Source organism: Phyllostomus discolor, chromosome 4 (assembly GCF_004126475.2).
Source record: "Phyllostomus discolor isolate MPI-MPIP mPhyDis1 chromosome 4, mPhyDis1.pri.v3, whole genome shotgun sequence".
Classification (NCBI taxonomy): Eukaryota; Metazoa; Chordata; class Mammalia; order Chiroptera; family Phyllostomidae; genus Phyllostomus; species Phyllostomus discolor.
In genome coordinates, this window is record NC_040906.2 from 172,662,693 (window position 1) to 172,690,402 (window position 27,710).

Genomic DNA, 27,710 nt, shown 5'->3' on the forward strand with positions numbered 1-27,710 from the left:
TTCTTCATTCTGTTCTGGTTGAATGTTTCTTTCCTTCTTCTATTCCAAACCATTGATTTGAGTCCTGGTTTCCTTCCTGTCACTGCTGGATCCCTGTAGATTTTTCTTTATTTCACATAATGCAACCTTCATTGCTGCCTGGGTCTTTTTTATGCCATTGAAGTACCCAGTGAGTTCCTGGAGTATCCTGATTACCAGTGGTTTGAACTGTACATCCGAATAGGTTAGCTATCTCTTCATTGCTTAGTTGTATTTTTTCTGGAGCTTTGAACTGTTCTTTCATTTGGGCCATTTTTTTTTTGTCTTGGCACACCTGTTATGTAGTAAGGGGCAGAGCCTTAGGTGTTAGAACCAGGGTGTGGCAACCTATGTCACTGCGTTGTGCTCTCTGCTGGTTTTCAGTCACTTACCCCACCACCCACAATCAAATTGGGCCCTCCTGGTGCTGATTCCTGGGTGGGAGAGTTTGTGTACATTCTAGGACCCTGTGGATCTCTCCAACGAACTCTCCTATGAGGCTGGGGTTTCTCCTGCTGGTGCCTCAGTTCCCACAGGTGTTTTCAGTCAGAGGTTTGAGGCTTTATTTCCCTACGCTGGGGCCCTGGGTTGCGTGGCCTGACTCATTCTGCAGTTGTTCCTCATGATTTATCTGGACACAAATGTGGGATCGCCCAGTCTACCAGCTTCCACCTTGCCATGAGTCTTCTCCACCTGGCTGCCCATCTCCACCCCTCCTGCCGGTCTGGGGGAGTGTTTCTTCTTTAACTCCTTGGTTGTCAGACTTCCATACAGTTCGATTTTCTGTCAGTTCTGGTTGGTTTTTGTTTTTAAATTTGTTGTTGTCCTTCTTTTTGTTGTGAATGGAGGAACAGTGTGTCTACTGACACCTCCATCTTGGCTAGAAGTCCTCCCAGGAGCTCTCTTGAGTCAGCATGAACTTTCAAAGAAAGTTCTACAGTGAGCATTTTTTTTGTGTGCATTTACATTGACTCTAGCCAAATCAACTTCAGAGTATCTTTGGTACATGCAGGGTTTAGTTTAATAAAACCTAACCATAGTGAACTAAATATGGTCCAATGGCTTCAACAGAGAGATGGAGTCTTATTCTTCTGCCCCTGAATCTGGCCTCAACCAACCAATAGAATGTAGCAGAAGTGAAGCCAGATTATAAAAGTGTTACAGCTTATGCCTTGGTCTCATGCAATGTTCAACCTGGTGAGAGCAAGACACCATGTAAAAATTCCCATTACCTTGGGACCCCCAATCTCTGAAGAAGGGGGAGTGGGAGAGAGAAAAAAAGAAAGAGAGAAACTGACTCTTCACCGGCCCCAACTGTTCCAGTCATTTTAGGTTAAGTGTCAGACATGTGAGTGAAGAACCTTTTTGGAAATTCCAGTTTCAGTGGATATGACATGGACAAGAACCAGGAAACTCAAACAACAGACACACACAAACCCCCAAACTATGGTCCTAGTGAAGCTGTTCTAGGCATCTAGACTTTTAAGCCACCTTATCTGAGGCTACAGACCATATACAGCAGTTCCCACTCAGTCCTGTCTAAATCCCTGACCCAGGAAACCATGAGCTTAAATCAGTGTCTGCTATTTTAAACCACCAAATTTGGGGGCACTGTGACACAACAGATAGACTAAACACTAATACATAAAAATGAGAATTGTTGTATTAAGAGAGAGAGCTTTTCAGAATTAGAAAATAACTGTTTTTCAACTCCTAACAAAATTGATCTAGGTAATAAATAATGAATTTTAAACTGCTAGGAGAAAGCATGATGGGTGAGAACTGTGCAAGTTGAAACTGCTCATCTATCTTGTCATCCCTAAAAATGACACAACTGGAAATTATGTGCCTCCCAATGTGATGCAATGCAAGAGTAAGTACACAGTACAACCTGTGCAATAGTTTCCTTAAAAAAAATTAAGTCTGAATGTAATCAACCATTTAGACCTAACTACTAGTTTATAGAAAATATTGGCAAAATAAAACAAATTAATTAGCACCATGAGGAAGCAACCAAGTAAATCTTGAATATAGAACATTCTACTTGCCATATGACTCTATTTTCCACAGACCAATGGCATAAAAACAGGTGAATAAAAGAGACATAAAAGACACAACAATCAGAAGCAACCTGTGTGCCTTATTTGTATCCTGTTTTAAACAAACACTAAGCCACTGCTATGTTCCTATTGCAATTTCCTTAATTCAGTAATAATTTCTAAAAACTCAATTAATTTGCTGGTGCAGCTCAGTTGGTTAGAATATCATCCTGCAAAACTAAAGGCCATGGGTTGGATTCCCAGTCAGCACAGAAGCCTGGGTTGAGGGTTCAATCCTCAGTCCAGTCTTGCACCAGACGTAGCCAATAGGTGTTTCTCTCTCACATTGGTGTTTCTTTCCCCTTCTCGCTCCCTCCCTTCCCCCCTCTCTAAAAGTGATAAGCATGTCCTCAGGTAAAGATTAAAAAAAAAAACTCAGTGAAGTTTGTGGTAATTCTTGTTTCACCTATTCCTACCCGCTCCTTTCATTTTGTCCTTCCATGCAACCAGAACAGAGTCAATACCTGATTTTTTGACATTTGCAGCCTCTCACCTACAAAGTAAATAGCAAGGACCAGTGGATCTGCATATGCATCCCTTCTGTGGAAACTGCAGGAATAAAGATTGTTCCCCTTTCTGTGGCTGCTGCCTTGATTATTAGATATTCAACCCAATCCCACCACTGCCCAGTGTTCCCACGGGAGCCTATGCTGCCTTGAGGAGCTTACACAAGGCCTGGCTCTGGTTCTAGTTGTCTAGCAGCGACTTCTGACTAAGCCTCAATGGAGCCCAAAATGTGTACTGAGCCTTAATGAGATTTTAGGAGAGGCGCAAGGGCAAGCTGAGCTGCTGAGGCTGGAGTCTGAGCAAAGGGAGTGACCTCAGAGGGAGGCCTACGTTACTGGTAAGCAAGGCAAGTGCCAGTGGCTTTGGAGTCACTCCTTTTGGGTTTTAATCAAGAGCATTAGGTTAGTTTGGTCCATTTTGTAGGTTGGAACATACGTATTGCAAATGTAAAATGTTATATTTGAATCTGAAAATCTGCTTTTAGGCAGTTTTAGATATTTTCAATGTTCAATTGTTTGTTAAAATTGAGTTACACAGAAACAATACCTGGGTAGCTGTAGGAGAGACCGTCTTCTAAATTTTGCTCTTCCACTACAGAGGAAAGGCAGAATTAATGTTCATGAGAGCCTATTATGTGCTGCATTCTTTCCATATGATTTCTACTTAAAATCCACAAGTACACTAGGGAGGAGGTGTTATTGTTTCTATTTTTATAAATAACACTAAAGTTCAAAAAGGTTAAGGTTAAGCAACAGATAAGAAATAGAGACTGAATTTGCACCCAAATTTATCTGACTCAACTTCCACCATATAAAATGTTGCATGATGATGGTGTATTCTCAAATACTCATTTAACCATAAGAAGCAGGTTTCTTCATTTTTAAAATCAGAGTGTTAGATAGCACATCTCAGAGTTTCCTTCAACTCTGCTGTCTCACAGCCAGTAGTGCATGGATTACCAATCACCTGGCTTCTTACACAGAAGTACCCAAGGGAATCAATGTCTATTTCCAAGTTTCGTGGCCACTGTCTGGGGCCCTGAGCTCTTTCCCATCCTGCACAGCTTTTTCACATTGGGTTTCTGGACACTTGGGGCAAATATGTTCAAACTATGCTTTTAACTCACTATATCAATAAGGTTAACTTTCTACTTTATTTCCTTATGTAAAAATGATAATTTATTTTAAAAAAAGGAATTTTCAGCAATAGAGATTTCATCAAATATTTAGACAAGTCTCCAAACTTTAATTTTTATATCTTTCAGCTCCCATATTTCTTAAGTTCCATATGACTCATAATCTTTTACTAGTTTGAGATGTTCTGATCATCTAGCCACACCAATGGCAGAAAAATATCTTTCAAAAGTTTAAATTGTAGTGAAAAGAGAAATAAAAGTGGAGAAATGTATTAATTAATTCACCTGGTCACATTCTCTGGATCATTTCAAGGAGGATAAAGTAAAGAAAGTCTAAACTCAGGTGATGTTGAGTAAGTTTGCTTAAGAACAATCCTTTGGAAGAGTACATAACCTACAAAATAATTGCTAATTGCATTGTGACAGTATTTTATTCCTAAATTCAATTTAAAAGGATGGCGCCCTGGCTGGCATAGCTCAGTGGATTGAGCGCGGGCTGGGAACCAAAGTGTCCCAGGTTCGATTCCCAGCCAGGGTACATTCCTGGGTTGCAGGCCATAACCCCCAGCAACCGCACATTGATGTTTGTCTCTCTCTCTCTCTCTCTCTCTCTCTCTATCTCTCTATCTCCCTCCCTTCCCTCCCTAAAAATAAATAAATAAAATCTTTAAAAAAAAATTAAAAGGATGTACTTCTATAATAATAATAACGGTTGCTGATGGAATCAACACTACAAGATTATTACTGCCAGGTGGTTTGTTGGCATTTGTGTCATGAGAGGAAACATGAGGGATCGTAATCAGTCTTTAAAAGGCTTGCTTCCTTAAACAGTTGGTAACTGTGAGTATATCTCACTAACCCTGTGTATGAAGTCAAGCAGTTAAAGAAACACACAGTGACAAACTAGTGTTGGGTCAATGTGCATCTTCTTCAGACTCAATGTCCTGGAAGACACAGCTTCTCCCCCCACCTCCTGCCCCAGAGATAAACTGCTATTGGGGTGGGCTTTGTTTCAGTCAAGACTATCCTTTGTTATATCTCTTTAGTGTTTTCCACCTTTTTTTCCAATGACATTTTATTTTATTTGAAATACTTGAAAGAGTTAAAATGAGAGGTAACTCTGGAAAACTCTGGACTGAGAGTCTGGAGGAGTGGCAGCCCTCACAGGACACCTGACCTCCAACCATTCACCCTAGAGTGCCCAGGAACACAGTTTAAAAAAAACCTTGGTCTAGAATTGTGGATGCCCATTATGATCACTTGGGGAACATTTAAGAAGTCCTTTTAATTGCTTAAAGGTAGGATCTGAGCCCTGACAGGGTGGTTCAGTTGGTTGAGCATCATCTTGTGCACAGAAAGTTTGTAGGTTCAATCCCCAATAGGGGTGTGTACAAGAGGCAACCAACCAATGTGTTTTCTCACATCAGTGTTTCTCGTTGTCTCTCTCCTTCCTGTCCTCTCTTTCTAAAGTCAACAGGTACATCTCCAGTAAGAATTTTAAAAAAGAAGGTGGGCTCTGGGGATCAGACTTTGTGGGGGAAACCTCCAGGTTATTATACAGAGCAGAACTGATAACCATTTCCCTGGAGAATAAGAGGTCAGGCCAAGTCTGGACCAAATCTTACTTCTGACACCAACTAAGAAGGACACCAAGCAGGGATGACCCAGAGTTTGGCTGGCCTTTCCAAGGTGTCTCTGAACCCTTAGACCCAGGTAGATCTTGCTTTTTTTTTTAGGATTTTGTTTCCCATAGTATTTCCTCAATAATTTTCATCTCTGGTAAGGATTTTTATTGCAAAAAGTTACATTATGTAATGTTTCCAAAGCTATTGCTATTTTTAGTTTGTGAATAAAAGGGGGGCTATATAACAAACCTTACCAGTTCAGAGGGGCCACATGGCAGGTCTGACAAGCTCAGTGACAAAAAGCAACCACATAGGATGGTCTGATCACAAACTCCTAACTGGGCAAGTCATAGTGGGTAGTCATGTCCCAGACATATAGCATCCTTAGCAAAGGTCATTTTTGACCTTCAATGAGTTCTCTTCATTGTCCTTATGCATCTTAGGTAATACACCCTTGAAAAGATGGAGTAATTTTCTTTTTGAAGGCACCAGAGCAGAGACCACAGAACTCTCATTATCATCATGTTCCCCAAATGCCACCTCTATGTGCTGTAATGATCATTACTAACTACTCTGTACCTGCTGATGTTAAAGGAGTATGTGTTTCTTCATTTGTTTTTTTATCCAGTCTCAAAGCCTTCCCCACTTTGCTTTTCTCCTGCATCCTTAATCTACCACCAATGAATTTCATGTACCTTTCCTTATATCTCTTCTTTTGATTCTAGTGTATAAAATAAGCTGCAAAACTGCCATTCTCTGGAGCATTTTCTCCATCCATTCAGATTTTGCTTTCAGACATAGCCACAAAATTTGGTTCAAATAAACTCTTACAAGACTTTGCTATAGGTTGAATATTCTTTGGTCAACAAGTCCACACAATTAGATTTGTTTTATAAACCAGTGTCTCATGAGTTTCCTCCAGATAAGTTAAACAATGGAAACAACACCAAGAATCTGCAATAGAAAGTTAGGATAGACTAGCTTTTAATCATTTTTGGCCATTTAAAAAATAGATTTCTTGGGATAACACTGGTTAATAACATTATATGAATTTTAGACTAGCTTGTCATGGGTTCAGATACCTGGAAGACTGAAAACTTTCTCCTGGAACATAATAGTGCCAAGAAGACAAGATGCCTATTGCAAGTCCAATTTCCCATAAGTCCTGATCATAATCAGAAGTGGAAGATGAACATTTACAAGAAAGGGAAGATGACTGGTAGAATTTACTGAGAATTGAACCTTCAGAAATACTACCCTGTGACTAGAGGAAACACACAAATGTAGTCATAATAAAAGTTTAAGGGGAATTTTCCTGCTGGTGCCTTGCTTTCTTAGTGGAACTCTGCCATAAGTAGTCCACTGAGTTCAACCCAACCGGTCTGCAAGATCTACAGACCCTGCGGCTGTACATACACTCTGTTCCACAGGAGAAAGCTTCCCATGTGTTTTTTCTTTCGCCCCTCACAGAGGTGCAAAGGGAAACAGTTCAAGTGTGTGGGTGTTTCTCTGGGGCAATTATTGCCTACTTGGAGAAGAGAATTGAGCTTAAATGGTCACATTTGTATTAAAAATTCTTATTTTTAATCATCTATCTGGCAGTGTTTTGGTTCAAATGGTATAATTCTGAAAATATTTTATAAATTGCTTTTGTTGTTAATATTCATGTTTTACATATTAAGAATTTTATAACTACAAAGGATTTTTCTTTCCTTCTAATCTTTCCACTCTCTTTCCCTGCTTAAAAATGCCACTAAGTAGGAAACTGGCCCGACATTCAGCTAGCTGTGATGCCAGCTTCTCTGGAATGCTGTGTGGTACTGTGCTGTGACTTCCATGGAATTCAATCCTTGCTCATCAAGAGCTCCCACTTATTACAATAACATATGTTGGAAAATGTGAAAAAAGTTCAATAGACTCCTACTGCTGCATTGTGAGTTAACTTTTGAAAAATAGTAATTAACAGCAAAGAGAAATGTATCTTGGGCTTAATCAGATTGGCTTATATTGTTCAGTTGAGGGATTAAAAAAAAATAGTCATATCCAGAAGGTGTTGAGAATGAGGCACAGATGGTACTTGAACCCTGGTACCCACACCTGTGTCTTCATGCTGAGAACTGCTCAGCATAAAGAAGCCAAATGCTCTCTGTGAACCTGGTCATCGTTGCTCCTCTGTTGTTGAGAACCTGCATTTTCAGGTCTGCCAATGCTGAGCCTTCCCCTTGGTTCCCTCCTTCCCTTTCAGCTCCCTGCAGGAGTGACATGTTGAGGAATGCTTGACTCCCAAGTCCAGCCTGGACTCTGAAGACTCTACCACTTTAGTACCTCAGTTTCCCACTTCCATCTTTTGGATGGAGATGGGAGGCACATGCAATAATGGCTAAATTCTCAAACACCTATTGACAAATTATTCTCCTACAACACATGGCAAGATACTAAATATTTTAGGATTAGGCAATCTTTGAAACTAAAAGAGTCACAACTGCTGGTCATCTGAAATAAGCAAAAGGAATGGTAATCACCTTGACCCCTTCCCCACTTCCCACTCTGCTGTAGGGATTTCCTGGCAGGCATCTTGGATACAGCACTGAGTTGCCTGAGGTGAAGGAGATTTGAGCTGAGTGGAAGTTGCCAGCCTTTGGAATCTGTGTGGAGAGCACAGAGCCCCCTCTCCATGTCCCAGGAGAGAAAGGTGGAGCCAGGGCACAGGATCATCTGCAGAAGCTGACAGCCTGGTGTAGCAGTGATGTGCTCCCAGGCCTGAGGAGGTCAAAGCAGCATGCACAAGTCACATGTTGAGAGGATCATCAGGAAAACCAGCTCTCCACATTAGTGGGAGATTTTAACACAGGGCAGAAATTGTCTAGTAATAAAAATGTTCCAGGTGTCTCTGTGTTGTGACATTCAGGGCACATTTCTTAGTGTAACCCTTAAAGTAAGTTGTGTTTAGGAGGGAGAGGTTTGTGCGTACCTGTGCAGGCATGGGATGGGGGAAGCAGGTGAAAGGAAACTTTAAAGTTGAGGTTTAAATTTGCATCTGGTAAATGAAAGCTCATTCAAAAGACAGGAAAGAAACCCTTACCTTTTGGGCTTTGAATTATGTTGTCAACATAACTCAATTCGAGTGTTGTGCATTGTACTGGGTGCATCACAGTTAGGCTTATATTCAGAATTGTGAAATGTAGTGATTTTTTTATCCTCACCTGAGAAAATTTTTTATTTATTTTAAGAGAAACATCAATTGGTTGCCTCCTGTATGTGCCTGAACTGGGGATCAAACCCACAACCTAGGAACATGCCCTGACTGGGAATTGAACCTACAACCTTAGGTTACAGGACGATGCTCCACTCATCTAAGCCTCACCAGCCAGTATAGACAGTGATTTTAGAGGAAGTATTTCTTTTTAAAATGTACATTGTTTGGAAAATTAAAGAAGCCAAACATAATAAGAAAAAAGGGAAAATAAGCTACAGAATCCTAAGGAATAAAACTGTTCTGATTTTAAGAGAGAGAAAAAGACCTAAGATATGCTGACATCTCTGACTTGAATGGCCTGGTTTGAATCCATTTTCTCTGAGCAGGTGTCTTATTTACACAAAAAAATCATGTCATTTCTGGTAACAATCTTTGAAAAATACAGAATGCCAAGAGAACGGACTGAAAAAGATTCAAAATGAGAAAAAAGCAAAAGCTCCATAGGATTACAGGAGCAGAGCAAATTTTTCTAATTAGTTCCTTTATGAGAAATTCAAAAGAGGACCTAATGCTATATATTGTAGGACAACATCATTTTTCCCAGGAGAATTTCATTGTTTTCCTTCTACTAAAGCATTTCTTGGAGTTTACTATTTTGAGAAATGCCTGCCACACCATTGCTAATGGTCAAACAATGTGGTTTCCCTTGGAATGCTTCCTAGTGGAAACATTTTTTGGAAAGATTTGCCTACTTGATTGTTATCTTCAAAATGCATAGCAAAGACCATTCTTTCTACTTCAATACATTACAGATAGCATGTGACATGGAGCCTGCCACATAGTGCATGTGGGACTTCTACCTCTGGGGCCGAGGAAGACAACCAGAAGCATCAGTAGGATGAAGAATGTGAGTGAGGGCGTATGGGTCAAGTAAGACCCGTAAATGACTGTTACTGTTGCCCAGGCAGAAAGAGCCAGGTCTATGACAGTTAATTTGCCCTGTTTAGAAAATCTCAGAATGTTCGCCATACCCAATCCTCCTTCCTGAGGGGTTTCCTATACTGATCATGTTTTGTGTCTCATTATCCTGCTGTTCTGGCTACAGTTGGTGGACTAGAATAGGCATTTGAGAGCCCTGGCAATCAGTCCATAGTTGGGCTACAGGACTTAAAGTGGCCCAGCATGAAAACTCTGCCCAGCACAGGGCCACTGATCGACTGGACAGGTTAGACTAAGACTGTCGTTTTGGGACTGAACATGAGACACAAAGAGAGACAGTGTATGTGATTGGGCAGAAGACAAATAAGACGAAGAGAAAAGAAAATAAGCAGAAGCCATGAGGCAACAGAAACTGTGAGGCAGCTGAGCACTGAGGCAAAGAGAAAAAAGAAAAGATGAAGGGAGTAAATGTACAAATTGCCAGTGATAAAAACAGTCGTGGAGATGTAAGTATAGCACAGGGAGTACAGTCAATAATATTGTAATAAGTATGTATGGCATTCAGTATAGTGTCAGATGGCACTAGGCTTCCCGGGGTGATACTTTGTAAGGCATACAAGTGTCTACTTGTTACCAGTAGGTGAAGTTTGGAGGTTCCAGTACAGAGGCCAGGCAGCCAGTCCAGGGATGCCTTCACAAACCACCCAGGGCCATGTTGAGGACATTGCATTTGCAGTACAGCTCCCGGTCTGCATTGCACTTCCACAGGACGTGAAGCCACACTGCCTGGGTAACCAAGCATATGCTTTGTGGATTCTCTCCCCTTGACCCTGGGTGGAGTTGACAGAGTAAGAAGGGGGACGCCAACACAAACCAAGAGGAGGCAGAAGGAGTTCTTACACTGAGCGTGCATAAGTCTAGCAACATAATTGGATTAGAGAAACAAGCCCTCCTACCCTTTGATACCAGATTGGAGGTGGGACTGGGGGAAGTCAGTCACAGTGCAATAAAAGTCAAAATGGTGCAAGAGTGGTGCTGGACCAAAGAGGCCCATCAGTCTAGCCTGGGGAAAGGAAGAAAGAAGCCTTATCAGCCACATGGCCCACGGCCTCCAGGAGACAGTCTGAAACTGCAGCATCAGGGAACTAGCTCAGCTGCGTGGATGGCTGCTTAGCAGCCAACTGCTGACTCCAAGATACAGGATATTAAAATGGAGCAGGAACTCTGGGCACTGGCTTTTGTTTTGGTCTTGCTGAGGATGGTTGGACTTTGGGTTTTGTGGAAGAGATGAGCTTTGAGATTGGGAGTCCACCATTCTCCCAGATGGTGCAGCATCTGAATAAAACCTCTTTCCCTTTTTACCACCAACTGCCTCATAAGTTTGGCTTTTGTGGCAGCAGGCAGACAAACCCCCCTTTTTGTTCAGTAACATACTCAATGTGCTAGACCTGAAACTAATATATTGTATATCAGCAGTGACTGAGAAATTTAAAAATATATATATTAAAAAAAAGAAATTAGTAAGTATTCGTAAGAGCAAAATAAGTAGAGGATAACTGAGTAACCAAAATAGCAGAGGCCAGAAGTAGGTAAGAAACCACAAATTCCTGCTCCTGAGATAGCAAAACAGACTGAAGGATTTTCTAGTTTCTGTTCTTCCATGAAGCCTAGCCATCGTGTCCCGGGGTATCTTTACAATTAACCCCAATGACCTGACATAACCCAAAGGCCGTCAGCCTAAAGGAGTCCAGCTAAAACAATTTGGCTCCTTGATAAATTTTAGGATACATTTCAAATATTTTCCACAATAAATGGAAATGACCGATTTTTATCTAAATCAACTTCTCTTAATAAAACTATTACTATAAATGTGTTTGAAAGCCAGGAAGTATATTTTTGTGTAATTAAGAAGATTTTTGTAGATTTTAGATCAAAGAGTGTTATAACTGTATATTCTACTTAACAAAAATGTAATATCCGATCATTTGATTACCTATTTAATACTTTCATGTTATAATCACCATTGACTTCAGTGTAGCAAGAATGAATCTCCCTGCTCTCCTGAAACTTTCTACAATTGTATGAATAGTGGAAAAAATAAAGGGTTTCAATAAAATTGTCAAGACGAATTCACTATTATTTAATAAAAATCAGATATTTTCCTGTCCAAAATTCTGTTGCAGTTCAAATCTTATTATTACAGAATTGTTATTGTGAGCAGCCAGACACATTTGGATTTGCAGTGCAGTAAATACTACTTGAAATACGGGACAGCGGGTGGTGGGAATTAAAGTGGGAGGGGGAGGAGTAGGAGTCTTCAATTCAAAGATGAATGTGGACTACTGCCCTCTTCTGGAAAGAATAGGAGGAGCAACAGGGTGCATATGTGTGGGCAGATTTTCAAGCACTTGCTGAATTCACTTCAATCGTATGTAATGTTATGTCTACAATGGTCTGGTTTGCCATAGCACAATGGGCAAAACCCTAAGAATGCCTGGAATTATCCTCCCTTTAAGCTTATGGATGTGATGGGGAAATAAAATTTCCCAGAAGGATAACTATAACAGATAATACAATAAAGTATCAACCAAACAAAGTGCATGTATATTACCATGACTCAAGAAAACTCTGTGTTATTCCCATTTTTTGTAAAACACTTTTGCTCTAGTTAGATGGGGAACAGAAATATATACAAAAGAAGTTGGTCACCAGCAAATTTTTGGAAGATCTACAAGCACAAAACACAATACAAAATTGAATTTTAACACTGATTAAAGCATTAAACTGAAATGCAGATTTATGTTGCTCTGTTTTCATAATAAAAATGTTCTAAGAAAGGTTGATCATGAGTCCTCTTACCTTTCCAAGGTAGTTCTGTTATGCTCACTTAGGTATCTTGATACTGTAATTCCTGTCTCCCACAATGCAAACTAAGTTTTACATTAAGACCTATGAACATTTCAGGAAGTAGACCTCATCAGTGTAAAACCTATAAGACCATTACACAGTTCGTGAGACCAAGCATCAAGCTCTCAACACAACTTGCACAGGGTGGTGGGTAAGTGTCAATCTGCCATTTGCCTTGCATCTTGCTTCCTGTGAATTCCAAGGGAGAAAGTGCATGGTATTAGCCAGTCAGCTATATTCTGGAGTTCTTGGCAATAATATAATTAAATAGCACTTCTAAAAGTAATAAAATAGAGTAGATTTTATAATCCTGACAGAGAGAGAGAGAGCGAGCACACATAGATTTGGTTATAGAGACATTAGTAAAAAAAAAAAAGGCAGTGGCTACGTTTAATAAACTTCAGTGTTTAACAGAAAGCCTATTTCAGACGAAAAGTGTGCACATTGAAAACTGTGCTCTTTGGTCTATAATACTTTGCATCTTAAATTGTAGGCTGCTGACACCACACTGGTAAGAAAATAATCCAGCTTCCTTCGCCACATCTTTCTACCAGCCTGCTACAGTTGCACTTAGAGGTGCACCGACATAAAAAATGCCCATAGGATGTAAATAAAAGTCACAAAGGCTCAGGCCTCTGTGTTGGTCGTTGGATTGCTGCCTCTCATCTCCAAACATCACCTTGCTTTTAATGTTAGAATTAGATCTTGCAAATATTTGTCCTTTGCCAGTAGAAGTTTCTGCAAAGATAGAGCAGAAGGAAAGTACTTCTTTTCCTGGCTCTGGTGTGCCTTTTTTTGATTTACTCCTGCTGGCAATGACTGGCAGCACATAGGTTACCCTGTAGCACTCACTGCCCGGCTTGCGTGTTTCAGCCCATGCTTCCCTCACCACTAACCTCAGCCCTTACACTCCAGTAAGGGTCTCTGCTTATTAGCTTTGATCCATAATTCCCTGTCCATCAGTCTCAACCTGGGAACCCAGAGGCCTTTGCACCTCCCATGGGCTATGATCATAGCTTTCCCAAAGATATTTGAACTGCAGCCTTGGATGAGGGGCCCCTTCAAAATATTTCTTCTTTGGGAATTCTCTCAGCAATAGGGTATTCCTTAGCATCTTTTTCTTTCTTAGTAGGTAATGCCCTATAAATAGTTCATAATGTTTATAGTAAACCTTGCTCATTGCAATGATTGCATGGTGTCTGTTTCCTGACCAGGCCTGCTGATTCTCCTTCCAATGCAGGCACCCCTCTGAAAATGTCTACCAAAGTCAGACTTGAATGTCCCTGTTGAAGTATGAAATCAGTGCTTCTGAGTGCAAACCTGTATGGAGATTGCAATTCTATGGCCATGGAGCTGCCAACACTCTAAAGTGACTTGGGGGTTTCAGGCTTCAAAATGTTTGAGTAATTTGTATCAATTCAGTCCAGGGAAGTTTTGTGTGTGCAGATGAGAATGAGAACAACATAAATTTGATCAGTATGATTTGCTGGGATTCTTCTGTGTAGACTCAACTCTGATCTTAACTGAGGCATTTTATAAATAAAAATTATTCCCCCAGTTCAAAAAAATCCCTCTGCGTTCAGATTCCTCTCTGCATTGTATTCCTAAGTGTTTGCTCTAGGACTGAGACGTGAGTTCATGCTCACGACAGCCACCGTTTAGATTTCCTTCCCTGCTTTAGGCACTTTCTCTTCTTTGCCTCCTGTGAACATTGCCTTTCAATTATTTCATTGATTTTACATCACTCACCGGAAAAAAATCATTGCTTATAGTATTTAAGGTAAATTTCAATCTTCACTATCAAAAGGAAAATACCTCATTTTTGCTTTGCAGAATTTCCTATATGGACAATATTGGGTTCCAATTTTTTAACCTAAAGGTAAATATTTCAATTTTTTAAAGTATTTTTATATTTTAAACATATTTTAGACCATCTTTTTCACTATTTTAACATTTCATCCTACTGTGACAATAACAATGATGGGATGTTTATACTGACAAATTATAAAGTTCCCCTATACCCTCAGAACAGCCATCATCGTGACATTGGCCTGACAGTAAGAAGTTTCCCAGCTTTGATGAACAGCCCCGTGCTAGGCCAATCAGTTGTTCACATGGTCAGTAGCTAGAAAGTGCGAATGCTTTGAAGGAGACTTTGGGAGCTCCCACCAGGACACCTGGCTATTTACAACTATAGTTCAATGCCCAGATTTTAGCTAGAGAAAGCAATACTCGAAACTCAGGAGAACTTCAGCTGAAAGAGGCCTCACCTGACAGATACGGAAACTGAGGTGCAGTCAGGCTCAGAGACTTTGTCAGGGTCACACAGTGGGGAGGTGGCTGAGCAGGGTGAGGACTCCTGGATTTGGTTAGACCATTGCTCTGCATCTCATGAAGACCAGAGTTCCTTGTGTATAAATTACTTTTAAAAGTCAACAAACAGCCCTGACTGGTGTGGCTTGGTTGGTCAGGCTTTGTCCCACAAACCACAAGGTTGCCGGCTTAATCCCCAGTGAGGGTATGTGTGAGAGGCAACTGATTAATATTTCTCTCCCTCTATCCCTTCCCTCTCTAAAAACATATTAAAGACAACATTATAATAGTTCTTGTCGATCTTAATTTTTTGATTTGAACGACCAATTCATCTCTAATTAACTTCCCCTAATATTGAAACTTTATCATCAATATGTTTGAAAACCATGAAATATATTTTTGCCTAACTAAGGAGGTATTTTTAGACCTTCACTAGAGAGAGGTACAATTGCATATTCTATTTGCCCTTATAACAAACTTAAAGAGATTTATTCCCATTAAATCACAGTTAAATTCTCTAATATTTCATTATTACAACTAAAATCAGCCAAAGTAACTCTACTGCAAATTCCACATTTTCCTTTTTTCTCAAAACAATGGACCATAATATGGGAATATCTTCAAAGGTATATTGTAAAGTAACAATTATTTTAAAAAATACTGGAATCAGGTCACAAGAAATAAATTGTAAGCTGGCTTTTCTAAGCATCCTTGGTGATGTCATCTAAGTCTCATTACATCATCACTAAAATGGGGCTGAAAATAGAGTCTCGACTTCACAAAGCTCTTGTCAGGGAAGAACAGATGACAGGCAAAGTTACTTGGAGCTTTTCTTCAGAAAATCTCTGTATTACTAAAGTTGTTAAAGATCATGTTGTAATACTAACAATTAAAATTGTTAAGCAATTTGTTAACAATTAAAATTTGTTGTTGTGCCTTGAGGCAACCACCACAAAAGGTAAACTTGTAGGTGGTAGAAAAGAATTTAAAAGTGAATACATTTTTTCCAGGTTAGTACTAGCAATGTCGGGGGAGCTGGCTTTGTAAAGTATATGACAGTCTAACCGCTATGCTGTACATGCGCAACTAAAAGAAAATAATATTGAATGTAAGCTGTAATTGAAAAATTAAAGAAATAAAAATCGATACATTTTAATGTTGCAGGAAGATGACTTCGAAATAGCCTGCCATCTATCTCTACATAAAACATAAGGCTGACGAAAGATGGTTTTGATCAATGTTTGGCCTCTGTCACGGGATTTCTTCTTGTACCACTAGGTGGTGCAATTTGAGGTCTAAAGCCTGTGGAGTAAATTATCAGAAGCTTAGTGACAGAGATAGCTTCCCTGTGGAAAAGGCACAGTGAGGAAAACAAGAGAGGCGGGAATGTTGTTATTATCTGAGGTCACCTAATTGTCCTCCCGGAGGCAAAGAAGTACAGAACAGAGAATGAGGTCAGGAGACCCATTCCTGTGTGTTGTCTTTCACCAACTAGCTCTTAGATGACTCACTTCGCTCTTCTTCCTTTCTTTCTCTACTTCCCTGGAACCAGGACAGAGATCGTGGGTTCTGTGGGAGCCACGGTACGCAGGTGCAAAACCCCCGAGAGGGATGATGACAGTATTCGGTCTAAGTGCAGGGTCTCAGAGGGCAGCCAAACAAATCACAGCCAGTGGGTTCTGTTCCTGACCCTGCTATGCTCCACACGCAGCATGTGACCACAGTAAACTTCCTCTGACCTTGCCCACTTCTCCATAATACTGACACTAACATTTAACACCTGCCTCCTCTGAGAGTCTCCAGGGATTAATGAGATAATGCTGCCAAAGGCCAGAACTTTAGATGATAGCCGCTAATTATAAGCCAAGCATCCGTGGGTGAATACACAACTAAAATCTGACTCTTCCTCTGAGTTAAAAAGCTCCTGAATTGGGTGGCATCATTCCCACATGTCAGAGAACATTTTGATGGAGAAGTGAAAATTATTACAAGTGAGGAAATCGGCCCCTTGAAGGAAAGTGGAAAGACCAGGGACAACCCCTTCACAAAAGAAGGGTGAGGGCGACAAGAGATTCTCCTCATTGGTAGAAGGCATCTTGCATAGGGGTGGGTGTTTCGGACCCATTTCGAGTTGATTTGCGTGTGTGCTGTAAGACAAGGGTCCAGCTCCATTACATGTGTGTGGGTGTCGTTTCCCAGAACCATTTGTGAGCAAGATCATCCTTTCCCCTCTGCCACATTCAATGGTGAAAAATGTTGAGTTTCACTTCTACTCAACATAGTACTGGGAGTCCTAGCCACATCAATTAGGCAAGAAAAATAAATAAAAGGTACCCATACTAGAAAAAAAGATGTAAAATTATATCTTTTTGCAGATGATATGATCTTATATGCAGAAAACCCTAAAGACTACACACACACACAAACACACCACACACACACACAAAACGGTTAAATTAACGCATGATTTCAGATGAGTTGCAGGATACAAAATCAAAATGAGTCAGAAACTGCTATATGGAACTATTATTGCCACTAATGTGAATAGGCCTGTAGATTAAAGGAATTCTGGCTAAGAGCGCATTTCCCAATCTCATATCAGAAATGTGTGCTCATTCCAGATACCTCCAAGTTGCCCTTCATATATTCGGGCTGTGAAAGTTCTCAGTGCATACACACTCCTAGGAAGTCTTATTATTTCTCTTGGGAAAACACTGTGTCTGGAATGAAATGGCTACAACAATATTCTCAGAGACGGCTGAAAATGATTACATGAAGAGGTTGGTTTGGGGCATGTATGTTATAAGTCTGCCTTATTGGACCTCCCTGCTGTTTACCTTCACAGAGCACTCTCCCCGGAGTGGGATATATACTCCACACATACCATTTGATCAGGAAAATCAATAGATGTTTAGATGCCTAGAAGCATTTGTCTCTGCTCACAATAGCTTTATCTCTGTACTGAAATTAAATGCTTTTTGATCAGAATCCTCTCTCTTAGTACCTAATAATGGATACAGATGGAACGTGTTCAATCAGAGCAGAGACCCACCAAACTCAGGATGGAACAAAGATTTTCAAAACATATTGACAGAACTAAAAATGTCCTTACCTGGGCGATTATGTCTATAATTTCTGAATAACTGTGGCATCGTCTCACACAAGATCGAGCCAAAAAGTCTTCCACCAGCCGTGTGCCAATGCCATGTCCCCTGTGAATGAAGGGAAGAGTGTGGTCTGGAAATAATGTTTGAGCCTTAGTGAAATGTATCAATGTTTAAGAATGGATTCATCTTGTTAGCACATGCCCAACTGGATAACAAACTAAACCAATGTGACCATTCAAATGACTATTTGGCAGTGGGCTCCCTATTTGTCCCACAGGCCACAGAAACAGTGAGCAACACACCCAGGGAATAGTAACTCATCTACAAGCAGGGGACTTGGAGGATTCAAGGCCAGCCAAAACTTGACCATGTACACGAAAGGTAAAGAAGGTTGGTTGGTGTTTGTGACCCAGTGTTTCTCATTAGCAGCTGACTTTCTCATCATCAGCTGTTGCTGGAAACAGAATGAGGGTCTAGTTAACTTGTTGTCTGCTACAGGTGTGGTCCCTGGGTGCTCATTCTTTTCCTGGCAGCTTTATCATGGCAGGAGGGCAGGCATGCCCGCCATGGCCCTGAAAGGAGGGGATGAGGGGAATAGAGAAATCAATTTTTGTTGCCAGTGTAGATGTCAACAGTTAGACTCTGAATTTCAGTGAAAAGAAAAAAGAGCTAAGTCCAGAGACTTCATTTTTCATTTCAGGGAAACTGAATCTGTGAGACTTGGGAGAAAGTATTTCTATTAGCTCCACGTCACAACAAAGAGGTGGAGAACTTGAAATACAATTGTAAAAACATTTTTTGAGGTGCGACCTGAGTATGTGGCTAAGGTGACTGAGCACTCACCCTCAATAAGATCGACCTGAGAACTGTCAGCCTAGTTGAGGAAATATAACCTCAATGGTAGAAATAAAAAGAATAAGTCTGCCGTTTCCAAACAACTGACACAAAATTAATTGAATTTCACGCCAACATGTACATATACAAGTGAAATGATTTGAATAGAGCAACAGAAGACTCAGCAAGATAAAGACACCGAGGTTTGTAGAGGCAACATTGACTCCATAGGGTCTAAAAAGAGGGGAGATATTTGGTGACTGGGCAGTTGGGGATGGATCGATTTAATGTCAGAGTGCTCACCCATTCACTAACTCTATGAGATATTTATATTTCTGAGTGGATAGCAACATTCAGATTAGTTTACTTGCCTTTCAAGAAAAATGTTTTCTGATTCTTGTCAGGAGGATCACACAGAATAAATAGACTTTTAAAAAACAGAACGTATACTTTACAGAAATAGTTGTATTAGGATTTAAAACATGTTTCCAGTGTTTTCTAATATTTATGCATATACACGGGGTTGGCCCCTGGGAACAGTGATTAGAGGCCAGAATATTATAGTCAGTGCCACATATATGCATATATATATATATATATATATATATATATATATATATAGAGAGAGAGAGAGAGAGAGAGAGAGAGAGAGAGAGAGAGTGAGTTTTGGTCAAAGGGTATGCTTCTGCAAAGTATATATTTTGTATATTTATGTATTGAATTAAAAATATAAGATGCTCTCAGATTCAGATATTGGAACATTTAAAGTTGTCCTAGAGGTTCCTAAGCCTCTCTTCAACGTTCCAGCATTCAAATCTGGCATAGGAATGCCAGAAGGAGAAGAGGAAGAGCAAGACACTGAAAACTTATTTGGAAAAATAATGAAGGAGAACTTCCCCATTCTGGTAAAGGAAATAGACTTCCAGGAAGACCTGGAAGCTCAGAGAGTCCTAAAGAATTTGGACCCAAGGAGGAACACAGCAAGGCACATCATAATTACATTACCCAAGATTACAGATAAAGGAGAGAATCATAAAAGCAGCAAGAGAAAAGAAATTACCTAACCTACAGAGGAGTTTCCGTAAGACTGTCAGCTGATTTCTCAAAAGAAACCTTGCAGGCAAGAAGGGGCTGGAAAGGAGTATTCCAAGTCATGAAAGGCAAGGACCTACATCCAAGATTACTCTATCCAGCAAAGCTATCATTTAGAATGGAAGGGCAGATAAAGTGCTTCCCAGACAAGGTAAAGTTAAAGGAGTTCATCATCACCCAGCCCTTATTATATGAAATGTTAAAGGGACTTATCTAAAAAAACAAGATGATCAAAAATATGAATAGTACAATGAAAACGAACAACTGTCAGCAACTGAACCTAAAAAAAAATACAACAAACAAACTAAGCAAACAACTAGAACAGGAACAGAATCACAGAAATGGAGATCACATGGAGGGTTATCAGTGGGTAGCAGAAGGGGAGAGAATGAGGGAAAAGGTACAGGTAATAAGAAGCATAAATGGTAGGTCCAAAATAGACAGGGGGAGGTTAAGAGTAGTATGGGAAATGGAGAAGCCAAAGAACTTATATGTATGACTGGTGCACATAAAATAAGGGGGGTAATGGAGGTGAGGGGTGCAGGGCAGAGGGGAATAAAGGAGGGAAATGGGACAATAGCATAATCAATAAAATATATTTAAAAAATTTTTAAATAAAAATGTAAGATGCACCCCTGGCTGGGGTAGCTCAGTGGATTGAGCGCGGGCTGCGAACCAAGTGTCGCAGGTTCAATTCCCAGTCAGGGTACATGCCTGGGTTGCAGGCCATGACCCCCAGCAACTGCACATTGATGTTTCTCTCTCTCTCTTTCTCCCTCCCTTCCATCTCTAAAAATAAATAAATAAAATCTTTTAAAAAAAATGTAAGATGCTCTCAGCAGAAGTTAAGGATATTCAAATGTGAATTATTTTTCTGAAGGCAAGTCCTTTCAGCAGCCTCTCAAAATTTATTCTTTAACTAATATTTTATTCAGATTCATTAAAATGTGCACTCAAGTAGTACCTAACCAGCGATATTTTTTAGTCAAATAAGTGAATTGCTACATCTTATTGACTTGCTGTACCTTCTGGAAATGCTGTATGACAGGTTTAAGTATGGCCTAAGTGTAAAAGTTCTTATGCAGCTCCCACTTTTACAGTGAGTTTACCTGAGGAAGTGCTTCTGACTAATTCAGAAGAAATGAAAAAATAAAGGTACGTGAATCAGAATAAATGCAGGACAGTGAAAAAACAACTTATCAATGGAAAAAGAATAAACATGTAAAAAGGAAGACCAAGTGCTCAAGAAAAAAATCTTTAATACTTCTTTTATGTTTTTATTTCTGTATTCCAACAAAAAATACAGTGAAGCCTTTTAAAAAGCTAAAATGCTCAACTCAATTAGGCTAAATTTTCCATTCAACCTAAATATTCTAACTAGTACAGATTTGTCAGCCATCACCCTGTTAGAGTCCTTTTCAGGATCCATGGTTAAGAGGTTAAAAAATATTGACAGATATTTTATTATTGGGCAATAATCTGATGTTCATATAATTATGCTGAGAAATTTAAAGGCTGAATATGTGCAGAAGGAATCCCCATTAATAAAGATAAGTAGAATGGGCTTTCTCTTAAAAGGAAGAAGTGTGTTTCTCTCACACATTTTTTAAGTAAAGCATAGTAATGGTAAAAGTATTCAAACAATAAACAGGAAAATATTAATCTGCCTTTTACCTCTCTAATCCCCCATCTCCCAGTTCTCTCAGGCAACTGCCATTCGTAGCCTTTCACGTATCCTTCCATAGGTGGTCTGTGTTTATGTAAGGAGTTATGGAAGCATACTGGAAGGAGTTATGTTAGAACAAAAGACTTCTGAAAATAATCATATTAGGTGATCTGTCACGTTAAAAGAAAAAAATTCAGTTTTATCACTGCTTTGCTTATAAGCAACTAACAAATAAATAATTTCCAATTAAAAAGAAAACATTCCATGCCGAATATTCATGGAAAAAAGTCTCTTCGTAGTACTTCATACTTTATAACAACCTAAATGGCAGCTGGCAGGAGTTATGTCTAGCTTTAAGATGTCATTTGTGGAAGTAGAAGGAGAGCTGGTGGAATGGAGCGAGAGGTGTCATCAGAGGTGGACAAGATACAGAGGATGTTGAGAAACAATGCACATGCCACCTGAATTAAAGACTTCTACTTACATTTTATCTAAATATTTATTCACATCTTCATCTTTTTCATAATCCTTGCACAGTTGGGCAACCAGAGCTCCATAGGTGAGGACAAAGAGATCCTTGTTCTAGAGAGAAATGGATGGTTTCGCGTTATAGGAAGTTACAAACAATATTCTGTTCTATCTTCTGGTCGGACACAGCATTCCAGATCTTCCACCCTCTGTTGTACCCTTATTTGGATACATTGCTTGGAAGGAGAAAGAGCTGTGAAATAAAATTAATTTCTTAACAGGAGAACATCTTTCTATGTATTTGCTTGTATTATATAACTTGCAACATATTTCCATGGAGGAAGTTTCTACAGAAATACTATTGCTAATATAAACTGCTGTTGTTCCAGAATAGCCTTTGGTACCTGCTGCCCATGTTTGTAGTGGGAAGGAATAACTGGGTGAGACTTCTCGTGAGATCTGGAACTCCCTAACGGGTTCCAGATCTGCCAGGGAGAACATGAAGATGACTCCAACTGTAGCAGCAAATTTATGATTTTTCCTTTATACCTCAAAAAAAAAAAACAGGAAAACTTTCACATTCCTTATAGATCTCCAAAATATGTCTTAATTTCAGCGTGAATTAAAAATTAAAACTAAAACTGAGGAATAATAGGCTGAAAATACGGGGAACAGAAAACAAAGCACAACCAATCCATTTATATAAGTCTCTGTTTCGCATCTACAACTGGATACTATATAGGAAAGGAAAGGGGCTATTGAAGACAATTTGTTCCAATGCTCTCAGTCCTACAGGAGGGAGAGTGAGGCTTCAGGAGGAGTGGGTGACTTGCCCAACCAGCCAGCAGTCGGCAGAGGCAGGATGGAGCCTGAGATTGCTCTGGTGGCAGACATCTGCGAGGTGCACAAAAGAAGGCATGGTTGAACAGAGGTGGGAGGGAGAGGGGGTAGGAAGAATCACTGCTGTTGAAAATAATCTTGTTTCTGTGCATAGTCTATATTTTCATGAGAGGTCTAATGTGGATTCCAGGTTAGAAGGGATGGCTTACCTCTAGGCCCAGGTCTCTTGGATAGCCAAATGTGCAGGGGTAAATAAGGCCTGGTATTATGTATTTAACTTCTGTTTATCATGGGCAGAAATGGTTCAACAAATCAATAAAATTTTTTATTCAACAAAGGGCCTTCATTACACAAAGTGTTATAAAATTTTGATCCACATACTCCAAACTGGGCCCAATACCACCTGTGTCCATTCTCTTACCTATGGGCTTATATTATGACAAGTTTCTAAAAATAAGATAAAATTTTTATTATCACTAAATAAGTTTTAAATGGATAGCATCTAAGTATTACACAGCACAAATAGACATAATTTATGTTGAAAATATAAGTCAAAATGTCATAAATGTATGTAGAATATATATTATATATTAATTGGCATTACATTAAGAATATGAATATATATAATTAAGGCATAAGAAAGTAATAAATACATTAATATTTCTACCAGGAAACAAAGGCTGTAAAGCAAAGCAAGAAATTTGAACAAAAATATTTGTTGAACAAATTATTGAAGAGTCATCATATATTTAATTTTAATTTTGTTTTTATTTAAATTTTCCAAGAACCTAATTATAAGCCACAAGAAATACCTATACATGAAATATCTTCTGAGTATATAAGGAGCCACAGCAGAAAATAAATTACCGAAATAAGCAAAAGTGAAGGGGGAAAAGGGAGAGAGATAACATGGTTGTTGTCACTTGCAATAAAACAAAAGGATTTGAAGAGGAGATAAAATGATACCTACCTACATGCTATAGCCTCAGCATTGTGCCCACTTACAATTAAGGCCAAGCTGAAAAAAATAGTGTTTCTCTCTCTCTCTCTCTCTCTCTCTCTCATGGGTGGGTATCAAGTGTGTTTTACTTCCAGCTGAGTTTCAAGTTTAATACCCATCAAAGTCAGTTTTCTCCATTCTGCTTCATGGCCAAAGGTTGTGCCTTGAACTGCATGTCCAGTAGGGTCTCAAATCCATACAACTTATCACAAGAATGTCAATATAACTCTATCAAATTTAAAATAATCATTTTCATATATGAAAAACAGACACTAACTCTTTCTTGAGATTTTGGATATATCAGGATAAGTATCAAGTGATTTAGGTATAGTGTGAACTACATTCAGTATTTTTTAGCATATGAGAGCTCCACATAAAATAAATCAAGATCCTGGAATGGCAGAAGGGGCATCTGTAGGCATTTCCAACTGGGGTGCACATGAGTTCATCATACAATTTTGAGTACTCATGGCTGAAATTATTTAATTTTATGCAATGTCCACGGGTCTCCTGAAATAATTAGCAGAGCTTTAAACTTGATGATGACCTTTAACTTACATAACTTCTGGATGTCCAACCCTATAACAAGAAAGGATATCCAAATCTGATCTGCACTCATTAAGTTTTAAAAAGAACTCTGAACTGGGAATATATAGAAAAAACAATAGCACATATCAAATTACAATAATAACGCCTAACATTTCAGGCTAGGGGATATATTTTTAAAGGCAATCTTTTCATACCAAGTTTTTTAAGATCTATTTCTAGTTAATTTAATATATAATCAACTATTTTCTGTGCATTTCACTTTCTACCTCACAAACTATGAAAACTTTGACACTTTTGTAGATATAAACCAGTCAGAAAATAAGACCCTGGAATATAGATAAAGAATCAATTATTCTGTTACAGTATGTAGGAGATTGTTGCAACAATTCCCAGAGGTGTCATTTATGATTCACTCCACTCTGCACTCCCTTGTTCCACTGAAACATTCTCCTTGCCTCTCAAAATGAATCAGAAATCATTTATAACATTTTTTCTGAAGTAGAATAAGATATCTTGGAGAACACAATCATAAAAAGATCTTACTATTTTATGGTATTCTGGTCTTCTGTGTGCAGGGCGAGACATCGCACTTGACAGATGAGGAATGGGACCTTCGATTTCTTTCCTTCGGCTTTGTTTTCTGTTCGCCAGTTCCTCCTCACTCTGAGATACCAGCGCTACTTCTGTGCTCTCTTGCTTTTGCTCTTTGCTGAACGGAAGAGGACAATCACAAACAGAACTGTGAGGTGGCCACGTACCTTGCTATTGATCAAGTAAGTACTGCTTCACTTGTGAGGCTGCGTTGTAATCTAGAGGCATAAAAACTAAGAGTGGGAAATCAGATCAGAAGCACCATCTACTGAAAATTCTTTAGCCCAAGGGAGTATGAGAGTGGTGTTTTGCTCTCATGCCAAAGCATTGTTTTAAAATCACAAACAGAAACCTTCACATTCCAAGACAGATCTAAATGTTACCATTATTCAGCCTTCATATTGATTGTTGTGGGAACGCAAGACCGGATCAGCAATCTGTCGGCACTAAATCCTGGGTGCAGACCTAATTGACTATAATGGGCATCACAGAGCCCTTCTTGTGTGATTAAAAAATTCAAATATTCTGGTAAGTTTTTACCCATAACTAGCAATTTGAAGGAGTGATAGCATTTGGTGCTGATATTTTTCTTATAAAACTGTTGCTCAGAATGGGTGTTCTCTAGTTTAATAATGTATGATGATTCTGGGAGAGAAAGCAAGCCCTTAGCTTTCTTTTGAGAGCCCTTGAGATGCTGGCTATTGAAAGCTCCCTTTATTTATGCAGAAGTACAGATATTTAAAGTTGAAACAAGAATCCCTCTCATCTTGACAACTGCAGGGTGTGGAGGATCAAAACATTTCTAGAAATAGAAGCTTGAACTGTTTAAGAAAGTAGTTTCCTGCTTCTTACGTACGGCTAGAGTCAATTAGCTCTGTGTGCTCTGAAAATCTGTTGCTATAAAGTGACAGACTACTGACGACTTTGAAGAAGAGCATGACGTAGTTGAAAGAGCCTGGGAGGATATGGGAGGCTCGGGCTAAGCTGCAGCTCTACCATTTACTGGCTGTGTGACTTGGGCAAGCCATTTTATTGCTCTCTGGCTCAGTTTCCACATCTGCGAAATGGCAATAATAATACCCACCTCACAGAATAATTGTGAATATCAAAGAGATTGTGTGTGCTATAAAGCACATTATAATATACTACATAAATAATAATTACCATAGATTATTCTTGAAGTTGAATATATTGGATGGGATTCTACAGCATATATGGGATTTCTATTAGTACCTATGTTCTATGACCCCATTCTCAGGAAAAGCAGTTTGCTGAGTTGTAGGTTTGGGGGGGCTTTTCAGTAGTAGTCTAACAGCACCTCATATTTATATAAATTTTACACGTTACAACATGATTTCATTTTCTTTATCTCATTTTAATTCATCTACAGTTTGTGAAGTACTCAGTACTGTAATCATTACCATGTCATAGGATAGGAATCTAAAAGTCCGAGAGGTTAAGAAATTTTTTCAATGTTAACTAGACAATAGGCAACAGAGAGAGATTTAGGCTAACTCCAAGTAAAGAAAAAAAATGTTTTTACCACATACACTATATGTCACAAAAAATATTTGGGGGGTAGATTCACAAAAGCTACCAAGGCCTAGTTTGGGGCAACTCTGAGTTCTGCATGGGAAATCCCTGAAAAAAAAAAAAGGCATAGAAAAGTCCTGGGAGGAAGAGATGATATAGGAATCAATTTTACCAAACTCAAAAGACTGTGGTATGGTGACAACAGGGCCACCCTGAGAACTCAGGGCATCACGGGCACATCAGACAAAGCCAGCTCTTCCTCCAGACTGATGTCGGGTCCCCCTCCCCCGACCCCCAGCCCTGCAGCCAGGACTACCGGGCTTCAGGAAGGAGTCGTCGCCAGGACTACTGTGCAAAAGCACAGTCTGCACAAGCACAGCAGTAGGTGCTGACTCTGGGGCAGTGGTTTGCTGGTTTTCGGGCTGAGAAACCCAGTTGCCTTCAGCAGCTCTTATGATCACATTTAGACCTGTGTTCCCCAGCCTCCTTCTATTCATGTAAAACCACCCTTCACTTAAATGGAAGAAGGCATGGAGATTGCCTCAAGCATGTAGATCAGAGATTTTCAACCTTTTATATCTCATGGCACACATAAACTAATTACTAAATTTCTGAGGCACGCCAAAAATCATATTTTTTGCTGATCTGAAAAAAATGTATATTTTTTATTCATTTACAATAGATGGCTATTGTTATGTAGGCTGTTGCCATTTTTTTTGTTTGACAATTGAAAGGAAAAGAGGTCAGTGCCCCTGAAAATAGTCAGGTATCACGTGTTTTAAAATTCTTGTGGCACACTGATTGAAAATCAATAGTGTCTGCTCTGGCAGCAAACTAGAAAGAGGAGTCATTTTAAAGTAATGCAGAGGAAAAGTTTTTCTTCTCTTATATAGAGTTCTTTCAGCATCCTAGCACTGAGTTCAGAGCTGGGGTTGGAAGTATGATATGTTCTTCAGTCTTGTCATAACTGCACTGCAATGTTTATCAACCCAAGTAAATAGTGAGCTGGGCTGCCCTCCATACTCATACTTTGGGAGGTACCTGGGCAGCTGAGTAGTGACTTGAGGAGATGCTAAGAAAGTAGAACACCTACTAACCCGTCAGCCAGATAATCAGCATCTGAGATCATCCACAAACCTTCAGACAAGGTAAAGCCACATCCAGGTACCTACTGAGAAACAGACATGTTATATGTTGGATAGGCCACAGCAAGCTCTCTTCAACATGGAGACCATTAGGCTATAAAGCCCAATAGAACATTGTTTACTCATAGATATAATCATTCACAATC

The 27,710-nt window shown here is 39.4% G+C and overlaps 1 protein-coding gene across 1 annotated transcript in view; it reads right to left on the reverse strand.

Annotated features, from left to right (window-relative positions):
• TRAPPC3L (trafficking protein particle complex 3 like) overlaps nt 1–25,181 on the reverse strand; it is a 44,052-nt gene extending 18,871 nt beyond the window's left edge. Inside the window, exons 1-3 of the mRNA XM_028509629.2 lie at nt 24,839–25,181; nt 21,923–22,020; nt 17,852–17,951 (exon numbers count right to left, since the gene is read on the reverse strand). Coding sequence (XP_028365430.1) covers nt 17,852–17,951; nt 21,923–22,020; nt 24,839–24,880 — 240 coding nt within the window. The 5' untranslated portion in view covers nt 24,881–25,181. The remainder of the gene's footprint in view (nt 1–17,851; nt 17,952–21,922; nt 22,021–24,838) is intronic.
• Nucleotides 25,182–27,710: the final 2,529 nt, after the last annotated feature.